At 43.9% G+C, this 14,199-nt stretch overlaps 1 protein-coding gene across 1 annotated transcript in view; it reads right to left on the reverse strand.

Annotated features, from left to right (window-relative positions):
- Window positions 1–14,199, reverse strand: part of Csmd2 (CUB and Sushi multiple domains 2) — a 540,652-nt gene that overhangs the window by 146,405 nt on the left and 380,048 nt on the right. Inside the window, exons 23-25 of the mRNA XM_026406835.2 lie at window positions 7,756–7,912; window positions 6,369–6,560; window positions 1,833–1,959 (exon numbers count right to left, since the gene is read on the reverse strand). Of these exons, the coding sequence (XP_026262620.2) occupies window positions 1,833–1,959; window positions 6,369–6,560; window positions 7,756–7,912 (476 nt within the window). The remainder of the gene's footprint in view (window positions 1–1,832; window positions 1,960–6,368; window positions 6,561–7,755; window positions 7,913–14,199) is intronic.

Here is a 14,199-nt window from a genome sequence, read left to right on the forward strand (position 1 = left end):
CTCCTCTGTGGCTATGGCCACCCACCAAGTACAGGTGACCGTCTAGTCATGGGAACCATTTCTAGCTCCTCCAGGCTTCCTCTGCAGAGAGGGCCCTTCCCCTCCCACTAGCCTTCCTCCTGGGCTACCTGGAAACCTCCTGGCCATCCTTTAAGACTCTAGTGTCACCAGAATATTGCTGAAGACATGTGGTGGGGAACAGGGTTGAGGCCATGGTGGCCCCAAAGCCAGGATGAGATGTCAAGGTTTTGCTCATGGGGTGCCATGGAGGCTTCTAGTCAGAGGCTGAATGGATCATCTGTGCTTCTGGAAGAGCATCCCAGCTGTGCAGGATGACAGTGTCTATTGAATTCATCCTCCTAGTGGTACAAAGTCCCTAGGAGTACTGCTGGCCTCATTTGAGGGTGCAGCTCAAAAACTTGCACACAGCAAATACTTAATACATTCTTTAACTTTAATTAAATTGAGTCTCAGGACGTGTGTCCCCCAGTGAATCTACGTCTACCTCTCTTGCAACAAGGCAATCCTTGAGCCAGTTTTTATTGAAACTCTCAAGAGCAGGGTTCTTCTTCTGGCTACTCTTCTCCTTTTCTTGGCTCACCATTTTTCCAAATCCTCAGTACTTCATTCCTAAATGGCTGGACCAGGCTCCTGATCATTGCTTTCTCATGGGCTCTCTGCACTGCCAAGGACCCTGGTGAGCCAACCCTTCTCAAGAGCCCACCACGACTCCCTTATTTACTGGCACTGAAGACCCTCCCTAGCCAAGCCATACTCTTGTCCTTATTTATATGCATCCTCTGCTCCAGCCAGACTGGTGACCCAACAATTCCCTTGTTCAATTCTCCTATCACACCTTTCATGCATGCTGCCACTCCAACCTGCTCTGTATCTGCTAACTCACTGGGCTCAAGAACCAGACTTGCCCCAGTAGGATATGGAGAAAAGATTCAGAAAGATCTGGGTTCCTATCCCAAGCCGTCTGCCTCCTTCTGCAATTTAGGCATGCATTCTTTTGGAATCTCAGGTTTCTCATGTATAAAATGGGAATCATAATAATGTCTATGTCATGTCAGGGCATATTGTTATTATCCACAGGGCTACGGTGAGGGGTGGAGAAGACGGGTCCTGAGGTGAGAAGTGCTGATGCTCCTCTCCTTCCCAGTTCCTTGGAATTCCAATAAAGAATTCCTATTAGTCAGGTGCTAACGTGGGAAGGAAGCTATACTTGGAGGGAGAAGGTACCAAGTACCAGGCACCACCGGGCTTCTGTTATTTACTCCCTGCCCCCAAACCCCACAATACAAGCATTCTTGTCCTTATTTTACAGATGAGGAAACACTGAGAAATGGAAGCAGCCTGCCCGGGATCATACACTTCTCAGCTGACCTTCACTGACTATTAGAGGAATGGGCACAGGTGCCAGGATCAAGCCTTCACTGTGTTCCAAATGCTGGCTGAGTGCATTCCAGGCAGTGTATCATTCAAGTGCTCTGTCCCATGCTTTGCAGAAGACAGTGAGACACCCAGAGGTAAAGGGACTTGACTTCCTCAAAGTCCTGCAGCCAGTAAGTGGAAAGGCTGGGATCCGAGCCTGGGGCTATATGGCTCCAAGCCCATTCCTCCGCTGCTGTACCTGTTTTCTGCACTTAGACTGCAGCCCTGGGAGGCTGACACCAGCCTGTCCAGGTTTTCCATGGGAAAGAGCCCAAGCCAGGGGTTATGGCCAACTATCATTGATCCCAAGGGCCTCCAGGAGAGGCAGGAAGGACCAGGCATGAGCGGGGGCAGCCTGGTGACCCACAGGGTTACTCTGGCAGTCCAACACTTACCCGATGGTACAGCCGGCATCTGCTTCCACGGTCCAGATGCAGTTGAGGTTGTGTTCGTAGGGAGCTGGATACCCCGGCGACAGCACCTGCCCTGACACCTCTCCTTTCACCGTCCCTCCACACTCAGCTGAAAGAAATCCCAAAGCATGAGTTCCGCAGAGTGACCCAAGCTGTCAGCAGTCAGTCAGTCACCAGTTCCTTGGGTGCCAGTGGGCCCCAAGTCACTCTCATCCACTCCAGGAGGTTGAGGCCAGCACACAGACAGGTTCCACGATGAGAACTGTATGCAGAACCTGAGACAAATTCTCAATACTTAAAAGACACAAAACCCAATTAAAAAAGGGGCAAGGGAGTGGAATGAATAGACATTTCTCTGAAGGGGATAGGTGAATGGACAATATCCATGTGCAATGATGCCATTAGGGGAATGCAAATCAAAACCACGATGAGATCCCATTTCACAGCTCCTGGGATGGATATAACAAAACACAGACTACAAGAGTGGGTGAGGGTGGGGAGAACCCTCTTATCAAGGACAGAATCGGACAATGATGCAGATGCTTTGGAAACCAATTTGGTAGTTCCTCCAGATGTTAAATACAGTTACCAAACATGATCCAGCACTTCTGTGCTCAGGTACACACCCCAGAGAATTACACACTCACACAAATACTTGAACATGAATGTTGATAGCCTCATCATTCATGGCAGTAATAAGTAAAAACAACCCAAATGTCCATAAAGTGAAGAAAATACACACAAAAGTTGATAAATCTATACAATGGAATATTAGCCACAAGAAAGAATAAAGTTGGGAGACGTGCTACAATGTTGATGAATTTTGAAAGCATACACTAAGTGAAAGGAGCCAGACCCATAGGTAAAACATTGTGTGATTCCACTTATAGGAAATAACCAGAACAAGTAAATCTATAGAGATAGAAGGTATATTAATGGTTGTGAAGGACCCAGGGAATCAATTGGAAGTGCCTGCTAATGGATATAGGGTTTCTTTATAATGGGGAAAATGTTCCAGAATTAACGTATTGATGTAAACACTTGATGCTTACTTCCATAGGGAAGAACTGCAACGTGCAAGCATGTGAGTGAATTATCACTTTACACATTAGGAAACTTTGCAGCCCTGTGAAGATATTAAATTGTGCACTTGAAGTGGGTGAATAAGCCTGCTAAGAAACAGGTCCATGGGTGTGGAACTGCATGGCTACTCTGTGACCAAACTCTTCAGAGTCCCCTAGAGAGAAAACACAAGCACTTGTACTTGCTCACTGGCAAGGGAGCATGTGCCAGCTGCCAGGAGAACAGAGGCCACCAAGACATGGTCCTCCAGCTCTGAGGGTCACAGAGGGCTGAAGCTAGAGACAGGGAGTCTTGCAGAGAGATGTGTATTCTCAGTGAGAAGCATCACCTAAATTGCAAGCTGTGGCTCCCCTACTCCTCCTTCCTCTCCCATGTCTGATCTGCTTCCAGTATCCAGTCCCTGAACTTCTGTGACTCTTTTCACTTTTGACTCTACTTAGCTCCTCTTTCTGAGTCCTAGCTCAGGCCTTTGCCATCTCTCGGCTGGCACAGTAGCCCACCCTCAGCAGTGCCAGCTAAGGGATCTTTACGAAATGCAAATATGCACTCATGCTTTCAATCTTCCTTCCCAGAATTTAGTCTAAACCCTCCACAGGGCTCCCTTTACCCCACCCCCAGCCCACAAACCCCTTGGTCCCGCTGAGTGTTACAGGCTCCAGTTGCCCAGGCAGCTGGGCCTCCTCATTCTGCTACTTGGACTGACAGCCTGACAAACACCCTCCCTTGAAACCTTTTGCAATACCCCTCCCTTCCTCCGGTAGTGCTGACACTGTCTTCCTTTGCATCTCCATTACAATGTGAATGGATTTTTGTCAGAAGAGGTATAACTTGTTATTAAAGTAATGTCAATCTCCTGCACAAGACTATAAGCTCCTTGGCTGCAGGGACCTTGTCTTACTCATGTTTGTACATCAAGTGCCGACTATGGTGTTTGGCACAGTGTAGAAGCTTAATAAATGTTTATTGAATGAACCGGTGGATGATCGAACAAAGGAAAGAAGCTATTGCTTCCCAGGAAAATTATGCTATGTGTTTGAGTTGAAGGTGCATGAGTGAAAACAGAGAGGAAGAGATTCATGGCCGGTGCTATCTGGGAAAGGAAATAATTGATAAAGTGAGATGCTAGAAGCCATAGGAGAAGATGGGATCAAAGTCCCAGATGGGATAGTGACCTTCACTTGTTGCTATGATAGACCCACCAATCATCTCCTGAACCCCAAGGACCACCTACCCGTGAGTGTGCTCAGGAGACCACGCCCTTTGCTCAAGCCTCACTTGAGGGCCCTCCTCCCATGGTGCCTTGGGGTGGGAGCCAGAGTGAAAGGGGACAAGGCAGGGCGTCCAGGAGAGGATGGATTACAATTGTGGGGAGGAAGCCTGCTGGCCCCACCAATGGAGGATGGGGCTGGAATAGTGGCAGGATATCATCTCTGTCCCTGGCCAGAGCTTCCTTCCATATTCCCAGGGAAGTACCTCCTGCTTCCCAGTAAGTGTATGTTCAGAGGCAGCAGCCCTGGGGGCTCCTCCATGGAGCACAACTGCTTCTTCTTCCCCCACGGGATCATGTTATCTGAGGACTGGCAGGTGGGCAGGAGGGGGCCGAGCAGGCCAGCCTGCCGCAGATTCACCAGTGAGATGTAAGATTCCATTCTTCCTAACTTCCCCTCCTTTCTGTCCTAGAGCCCTGGCTGCGTGTTGGGCTGCTGAGTCTACTCATGGATGAAGCTGGTCGTTGCCTCTGACAGAGCATGCTGGAGTCTAACACATGCGACATATTGGAAAATATGCACGCATAATCCCCAATACACAGCCTCACCCTGCTAAAAGCGAGGGGCCTGATGGACCTCCGTGGGGAAGGCCTCTGCAGCTCGCAGTATAAATATTCTTTCCAGCCTTGAGTGGCTCCTCTAAGTCTAGTCCAGTGGGCATATTTGACGGTCAAGGGAATCTTACAGTAAATCTTTTCTGCAAAGCAAATAAATTTCTTATAAGGTGAGTCATCATTCCTCCCTGAGAGTCGGCTTGCTTGGGCTCTCCTGCCTGAGGCCTCACACTGCTGTACAGTCCTGTGTCCCCTGGCTGGCCTGGGAGCTCTCTTCTCTGCATTCCTAGGGCCTAGCATAGGGCTTGACATGTGAATAAAAGAAAGAAATGAAAAGAGAGGTGAAGGGAGAAAGAGAAGGGACATGTCCATAGACCAGGCCCACCGCAGGACAAAGGAAGAGGAAGTCCCTGGGGGCTCCTTACAGCTGAGGGCCCTGGTCCTACTTTCAGACTTAAAATTCTGTCCCTTGACTCTCTGCTGTGTATCCGCATCGCAGATCCTGTTGAAATGTAACCTTCTCCGGGGAAAAGGACCAACTGTGGCCACTGACACTTACTGCAGTGTTGTCTGTAGGTCCTGTGCTCAGGCTAGAAAGTCCCCCATCCCCGCTCACCTCTCCTGTGGGTGAATTCTCGCCCACCCTTCCTTCCAACTCTGAACTGCAAGCTCCTCCTCTGCCCCAACACTTTGCACACAGCCCTTTGTATAGTGATGACCTTGTATGTCAACCATCTGCTTTTGTTTCCTGAGGGCAGGAAACAGACTTCATTCTTTCTCTGCCTCCATGTACCCAGGCCTACACCTGCCCAGTTGTGGGGCTTGGGGGCCCTTACATACTTGCCCACCAGATGTTTTGTTCTTATGAGATCAGCCAGGGCTGCACTGATGCATTGGCTTGATGCGTGGTGAAGGGAGCAGAGGGCAGGACCCGCCACTGGGGAAGCAAGACCAGACGGTGTGATGGGAATCCTGATTAGCAGGGAGGGGAAAAGCCCGGACAGACGGAGAATCTGATTTTGCCTATTTTGTACTTCCACACCAGGCTACTGTGGCTTGTCCTAGGACACTTGCGCACCGCCTCCAGAGACCCTTTGCTGATGTTCTGGAAGAACAGGGGCTCAAGAAGATGCAAGCTCACAATCATGCTCTTAAGAGTGAAGATTGGCACGGGTTCATTATCTTACCCTTTCTTTCAACATTCTCCCAGAAAAGGGAGCATGCGCCTTATTTTGCTTACATTGAAACTGAGACCCATAGTGAGTGGGAGACTTGTCGGTATGGTAGGAAGCCCCAGAAACCAGGCAAAATCTCACCTCCCCCTTTTTAATGGATTCGTCTACCACTCTCCCATCACCCTGAGGGCAGGACTTGGCTCTGGTTCCACTTGCTAAATGTGTGATAATGACTGGCCAGTGCCTGATTGTGTGGCTGCACAGGTGTAATGAGGTGTGAACGTGAGGAACTGGGGAAGAGACAAGCCACAAGGCCTATTAGCAGGAGGATCCAGTCCGGGTAGATAACCCCCAGCCCTGGGCATCCTCAATGAGACCAAGGCTGGAGTTCAGGTGAGGGGAGACCAGAGGGGCCCCTGAACAGCACGAGCATCCTACCGACACAGGTGGGCAGCGGCCGGTCCCAGGTCCTGCGTTCTCCACTTAGACACTGCAGCTCCTGGCTGCCCCGCAGGCTGTAGCCAGGGTCACAACTGAAGGACACAGAGCTGCCTGCAAAGTGACCTCCGTCATGAACCTTGTAGCCAAACTGGGGCGTTCCCGGATCTTCGCATTTGATGAGCTCAAAACCTGGAGATGAGACGAGAGGCAGAGTGAGCAAGACCTGTGGGGGCAGAAACCCAACTTCTGCTCCTCCTTCAAGCCCAGGTTCTCAGGAAGATGTCCGGCCACCGCTCCCCACTTGGGATCCCTCAGCATTTCCAGGGAACATTCTCTCCCCTGTGCTTACATGTAAATGAGTCCAGCTTTTTAATAGTTTTCAGGCCTAGGCGCTGGATTTCCTATTTCTTTTGTTGACCCCACAGCATTTTGCTAGAGACCTGTTCCTTCCAATTTGCTCTCTGAGACATTGTGATGGGACAGGATAATATGGAAAAGTCACTTTAAATGTACATTCAAGAGCCTCATTATGCCCTGTTTAAACATATTCTGTTGGAAAAGGAAGAAACTGACTTATACAGAGCTCCTGCTATGGGGCTTGGCATCTGCTGCCTCTCAGTTGTTAATTCACAGGAGTCTTAGGTAGGTTTAATCATCTGCGTTTTACAACCCAGAGCATTGACTTAGGAAGGTTAAATAAATTGTTCCAAACTCACGTGACTTTCAGGTAATGGAAATGGAATTCAAATTTGAGTCTATTTAATTCTCATGCACTGAGCCATCTCTGAAATAGGCAAAGATCTCTTTGCCAGGTGGCCTGACATCCAGACAAGGGGGATCCTGAATACACATTGTTTACTTTTTAAACCCCTAATATATTTATTGAGACACAATTCACATGTCATAATTCATCCATCTAAAGTGGAGAGTTCAGTGTCTTATCTATCCACAGAGCTGTGCGACTAGTATCACTATTGGTTCTAGAACATTTTTATCACCTCAAAAAGCAGCCTAGATGAGTTTTTCTCTCAGCACTCTCAGCAAATTTGCCTTCTGTCTCTATAGATTTGCTTGCTCTGGGCAGTTTGTAAAAGTGAAGTCATATACTATGTGGTCTTTGTAACTGTCTTCTTGGACTGTATAATTTTTCCAAGCCCCACTTATGTTGAAGCATGTATCACTACTTCATTTGTTTTTATGGTCACATAATATTCCATTGTACAGACATATCTCATTTTATTTATCCATCCCTCAATTGATGGAGACCTACTGGACTCTGAAATAGTCTATAAGAGCATGTCTACCAGATAAACAGGATCTCAAACAAATGAGTACAATGAGAAAGCCCAACTTCATTGTCCATTCAGACTCGGGAAAGACTTACTGGAAAACTGTAGCTCAAAGCCCTGACTGGTGTTTTCGGCATCGGTGATGAAATCCAGCCACAGACTGCTAGATGTGCTGTTCAAAGTCACTCCCAACATCTCAGAGCGGCTGAACACCCCCAGCAAACGGGCAGAGTTGTTGTTGCCATCATAGACCTGGGCAGGAGACATCCCAATCTGGTAACACCAGCACAGCCTTATATTGACCACATCGTCACACCCCATGGCCCACTTTCCCAGGTGTCAGCACTGACAACCACTGCTAGATGGGTAGTTAATTGTCATCAGCAAGGAAGGTGGCAGCACGAAGCTGGCAGCTGAGCAATCAATAATCCTGTTTCCTCTCAGTGTCAGTGTGCCCAGCCCATCTCCATTGTGAATCTAGTCTTTGAAAACTGGTTGCCGTTCCAACCTTTCCAGGGAAACCTGCTCCTGGTCCCTCAACCCTCATATGGCACCAGCTTCCTCTTCAGCAGCCTGGGGAGGCCAGGTTGGGACTGCCTGACTCCCCAGCCATCTGTTTGTGCAGACAGGCAGGCTGAAAGCATTCGACATCTCTACATTGCTAAACAGCCACTCCCGTCCTTCCAGGAGAGGAGAGGACCTGGCCCCCATCTCACCATGGGGTGACCTGTCTTAACCATCTGCTGGACAGGATCCCTGGAACACAGGCAGGATGGAGTCAAAATGGCCAGCAGGGTATGGTGACTTTCCCTTCTCCAAGCTCAGTCTCTGCCCCTTCCCCGTGTAATGAGGGCTCCAGCTAGGGCCTGCTGGGCTTGCCAAGGGTGGAATGGCTCAGGCATCTGGCCTCCCTGATTCCCATCTGTCCCCTGAACTTCTGAGCACCAGCAAAGACAACAATCATCAGAATAATGAACTGGCTCCCCAGGTTTCGAGGTTGCTGCTCCTTCCTAGATAATTGTACAAATAACAACAGAAGTTGTGATTGAGTGAAAGAACCCCTGGTGCTTTAGTAAATATCAAAGATGGGATCTATGGGTGGGTGATGGATATTTGTGCATGGTGCACAATGTGGAGCCAGCTGCCAGCAAATTGGAACAATATTTCCATCCTCCTATTTATGAAGCAGCGCTTTGTAAAGGAAGCCATCCTTCAAGCTCACAGTGCTATAGATTACAGAGATTCATTTAGGCTGCTGGGAGCCTTAAGTCTCTTTCCAGATCTGATGTGTTGGTGGTTACATTATTGAAATACTGAGAGGATCCTGGAGTCCAACCAACACAGAGATGGCACCAATTCAGAAGTTTAGCCCATGACTGTATCCAAATTATTATAAAAATATTTTTACCCATTGAGGCATACATTTGAATTCATGGATCAAGGTGTTAATTCTCACCAGTTGCTAACATCACCATAAGGAAGAAAACTAAACATCAAGAGTTTCTTAATGGAAAGCAGATCACCATCTAGGGAATCACCTTGCCAAAGTGTCAAACCTCATCAGATCAAGCCACTAGATCCTATTCCCATCCTATAGGACATACCGAGGAAGGAGGAATACTAAAAATGATACTATGCGCTGGAAGTCAGCAAAGTCCAGAGTGTAAAAAATTCCACTGAACAAACAGACAGATTTTTTTTAACAAATAAATTACAAGCATAAAAAGAAAAGAGATGGAGAGAAAAATCTACAGGTTAACAAACACACGAGATAACTAATCTACTGTTGCCCAATGGACCTTAGAGACTTATTTGAATAAACTGTAAATTTAAAAAAATACTATGACATTTATGAGCTCATTGGAAATTTGAGCATTCACTGGATGGATGATGGTATGAAGAAAATATTGTTAATTAATAAAAAGTATAATGAGTATAGAATATTTTCTTTAATTTTAAAGCATAATTCATTCTCATTTGCTAGGCACAGAAATGTTATTTGTAACATTACAATAAAATGTGCATTGCAGAAAAACTTCTAAAACAGAAAAGCACAGAGAAAAGAAAAACAACTCTCAGTACTTGTTGGATTTTGGTATAATCCTTCCAAGCTTTGTCCTTACTTTCCTTACCTAGATTTATTAATATTTTTTATTCTATAAAAAGAAGCTCAAATTATCAATACAGTAGACAACCCTCAACTCTTTCACTTAACATAACATGTGTACTTTTCAAGTCATCAAGTATTTTTTCACAGTGGCAATTAAATAGCTGCAGGGATTTCCATCATAACATTAACTCAATCCACAACGCAATTACTTGCACAACAGTGTTCAGAATATGCATCCTGGCACTCAGAAAATATATGGTAAATAAATAAACCAATGTTTCCTCCAGTATTTGGGGGGGGGGGATGGTAATCATGGATTAAACCCAGGGGTATTTAACCACTGAACTACATCCCCAGCCCTTTTTAAAAATATATTTTAAAATATAGTAATGTAAGTAAGATGAGGTCTTACTAATTTGTTTAGTGCCTTGCTAAGTTGCTGAGGCTGGCTTTGAATTCAAGGTTCTCCTTCCTCAGCCTCCTAAGCCACTGGGATTATAGGCGTGCACCATAGTACCTGGCTTCTAGCATTTTTATTCTTCAATCCACCTGGAATTTATTTTGGCCTATCATATAAGATTCTACCTTTATTCCCTAGTTGGTTAGTCGTTTCACAAAAGCCTGTTTGTAAATGTTCCATCTAATATCAATTTTAAATTTATGTATCTTTTAAATTCATATATAATTCATATATAGTTACGTAAATGTAGTTTGTTCGTTAACCTTCTATTCCACAGCATTTGGCTATTTGTCTATTCCTGTGCATGACCCATGTTTTTAGTTTGTGTAGGTTGATAGCATATTTAAATATGTAGTAAGAAAGTCTTCATTTCACCTAAAAAATTCTCCCATATTTACTCTTCTAGATAAACTCTAGAATTTCACCAAATTAAAGAAAATAAAGTAAACATGCAAAAAAGAAAACTTGTGTCATTCCAAGTTACATTAAAATGTATGGATTGATTTGAGAAAAAAATGCACCTGTGGGATATTAACTCTTCTGATCCATATTCATGGTGTCTGATTCCATTTAATCAAGTTGTCATTTATGTCTCTCAGTGAATTTCTCTACTTATTCCTGGGTATTTTTATATTTTCAATTGCTTTAGGGAATTGGGCCTTTGCACACATTTATTTCCTCACAGGCTCTTGCTGGATGATCCAGTTCATCAGATACAGGGTGAGGGGAACCTCCCTCAGAAATCCAGGAGAATCTATACATGTCTGGGACATCTAGTAAGACAGGTCAGCAAGGCAGCTGGTTTCCAAATGAACATGCTAAGTGACGATGTGTTATGGTTTGGATGTGAGGTGTCCCCCAAAATCTCACATATGAGACAATGCAAGAAGGTTCAGAGGAGAAATAATTGGGTTGTGAGAGTCTTAATCCAATCAATGATTTAATCTCCTGATAGGGATTAAGGGAGTGGTAACTGACTTGGTAGGGTGTGGCTGGAGGAAGTGGGAGTTGGGGTGTGGCTTTGGGTATATATTTGTATCTGGCAAGTGGAGTCTCTTTCTGCTTCCTGATCTCCTGTGAGCTGCTTCCCTCTGCCACACACTCCACCGTGAATTTTAGCCTCACCTAGAGCCCCAAGGAATGGAGTGGGCCTCCTATGGACTAAGAGGTCTAAAACTGTGAGCCCTCAAATAAACTTTTCCTCCTTACAGTTGTTCCTGTCAGATCCTTTAGTCACAGCAACGACTGAGGTGACTAAAACACAATGCAAGCATTATTGTGTCCAAGAACATGCCTGGCTTGAGTTTCTCCAGCACTAGAAGCTGGTTGAGGGAAGACACATCTTCAGCTTTGCTAGCTATTTCCAGATTGCTCTCTGGAGAAGAGGAATACCAATCAATACTATCCCATAGCAACGGATGGCTCTTTTCATCATTTTATATCCTCACCAACTCTTAGTATTTCCAGGCATAATTTTTTTTCCAGTTTGATGGGTGCAAAATGGTATCTCACTCTAATTTGTATTTCCTTGATTCTCACTAAGGCTGTGGTAATCGAGTATCAACAATTCCCCTCTTCTCTCCCATGAGTGGCTGTTCATCCATGGGGAAGGACATCTCCCTGCATTTGTTTTAGTTATATTGCCTTTAAAATAACGCTTTATAATTTTCTCAGTAAAGATTATCCACATTTTGGAGGACTTATTCCTAGGTGGCTTATAGTTTTTATTCTATTACGAATGAGATTTCCCTCCCTGATTACTTCTTATAATTGGTTGTAGAAACACCAGCTGCTTTACTGACTTGTCTTATCAGTTCTCATGGTTTATTTGTTGATCCTGTCGTATTTTCTAAATAAGAGAGGCAATTTTCCATATTCCTATATATTTCTCTCTGGATGTTTATTTGCCTGGACTATGTCTCTTGTCTATAAATAATTTTAATGGTTTCCTTTTCATTTCTGGGTATAATTGTACGGGCTTGGATCATCAGTGCAACGCTGATTCTACGGGTGATTGCAAAGTCACTGTTCTTGGGCTTGATGCCACTAGAAATCCTCAGGAAGTGTTGCCATTAAGTACAGTGTTTGCTGTAGGTGTTTGGGAGAAACACTTTATCAAATTGAGAAGGTGCTATTCACAGTTTTATGAATACTTTTAAAAATCGTGAATGGATATTGAACTTGATCACCTGATGTTTGGGGAATGGGTCAGCAGGATCGTGTGTTTTTCCCTTCTAGTCTGTTTATAGAATGTTAGGTTGAGTCACAGGAAATGGCCAATATTTGGCCAGTTTTGACTACAACAAAGGCAATCTCATGTGATTTGTCTAAAGAATAAACATTATGAGCTTTTCCCACGGTTGACACATCCTCACACTCCTGGCCTCAGAGGCCCTTGGTCATCTTTGCTTTATCATCCAGCTAGATTCAGTCTGATATCATAGCCAGGATTTTTAGATTTATGATCTTGAGATTGTTTGGTTTAATAGTTTGTTTTTTTTTAAAATTAATTTTTAAATTATAAATTGACACATGATAGTTGATATTGTGATATATGAATACAATGTGGAGAATCAAATCAAGCCAATTAGCATATTCATCACCTCAAGTTCTTATTCTTTTTGTGGTGTAATATACATTATTATTTATCATCATTGTTATCATATTTTGCAATAAATCTCAAGGAAAAAATCCCTATTCCTCCTGTGTAATCGAGACTATCCTATTTGACCATCATGGTCTGGTGCCAGCACTCCCCAGCCTTGGTCAACACCATTCTCCTCATTGTCATCCAGGTTTCTATTTGATGTATTAAAAAAGAAAAGAATAAACATTATGAGCTTTTCCCACGGATCTTCATTTTTATCTTCTCTAGAATATTTGGATTACTGTGGGGATTCATTATTTCTTTAAGTTTTATTAAAGTTTACCTGTAAAACAGTCTGGTCCTGGGGCTTTTGAGAAGGGATCTAGGAGAATTCCAATTTGTTAATGGTTTCTGGTTTATTCAGATTTTCATTTATTTACATCATAGTACCTCATAGTACTTTTCATCTACAAAAATTTTCATTTCATTTGAGCTTGCAGATTTCTTGAAAGAAACAGTTGTTTCTAAATATTTTCTTCTTTTCACAATCTCTATTGTATTAAGGATTATGTTCCCTTTTTCATGCCTAGCATTACACATTTGTCTCTTTTTAATTCCTTGATTCATCCTGCCACATGTATCTATTTCATTATCAACCAGTTGGTTTTGTTGATAATTGCTATTCTTTTTCTAGTCATTTCTGCTTTCATCTTTAAAAGTATCTTTCCCCTACTTTCTTTGGATTTATTCTGTTATATTATCCAAACGACCCAAATCCTTATTTATTTTTAATCTGAGTGACATGTCAGAGACTAAGGGAGGTACATTAAAATCTCCCACGATGACTGTAACTTTATTAAAATTTTTTTATATTCCTATCAGTTTTTATTTAATTTATTCATACTATGTTATTTGGCACATAAAGTTTTACTGCGGATTGATTGTACATTTTATTAATATAATGGAACCCTCCTTTTCATTTCCTTATGAGATGTGGAGAAGTTCTTCAACACATCTTATAATGAACTGACTTCATTTTTCTGTGGCTCACCCTCTTCCATTCATCGCCTCCATTCCATTTTCTAATTGGGTGATCATGTTTTTCATCTCCATCCAATCTTTCCTCATCTCAGATGGTTCTGTTTTCATTATTGCCTATTTTTTTTTGTGCCATCAATATAATACTCTCTCAAATCCTGTTAAGAATACAAATTCAGAGCTTTTAAAGTGAGTTTCTGTCCTTAGTTGCTTACAGAGGGGCAATTAGCTCTGATTCCTCAGGCAGACCTCCTTCTTCTGATCCTCTGAATATTTACACACTTCGGTTAATTTCCTTGTTGGCATATCATTGTGGAGGGAGAATGGCAGCAGAGAATGTAAAC

Source organism: Urocitellus parryii, chromosome 11, assembly GCF_045843805.1.
Source record: "Urocitellus parryii isolate mUroPar1 chromosome 11, mUroPar1.hap1, whole genome shotgun sequence".
NCBI lineage: Eukaryota > Metazoa > Chordata > Mammalia > Rodentia > Sciuridae > Urocitellus > Urocitellus parryii.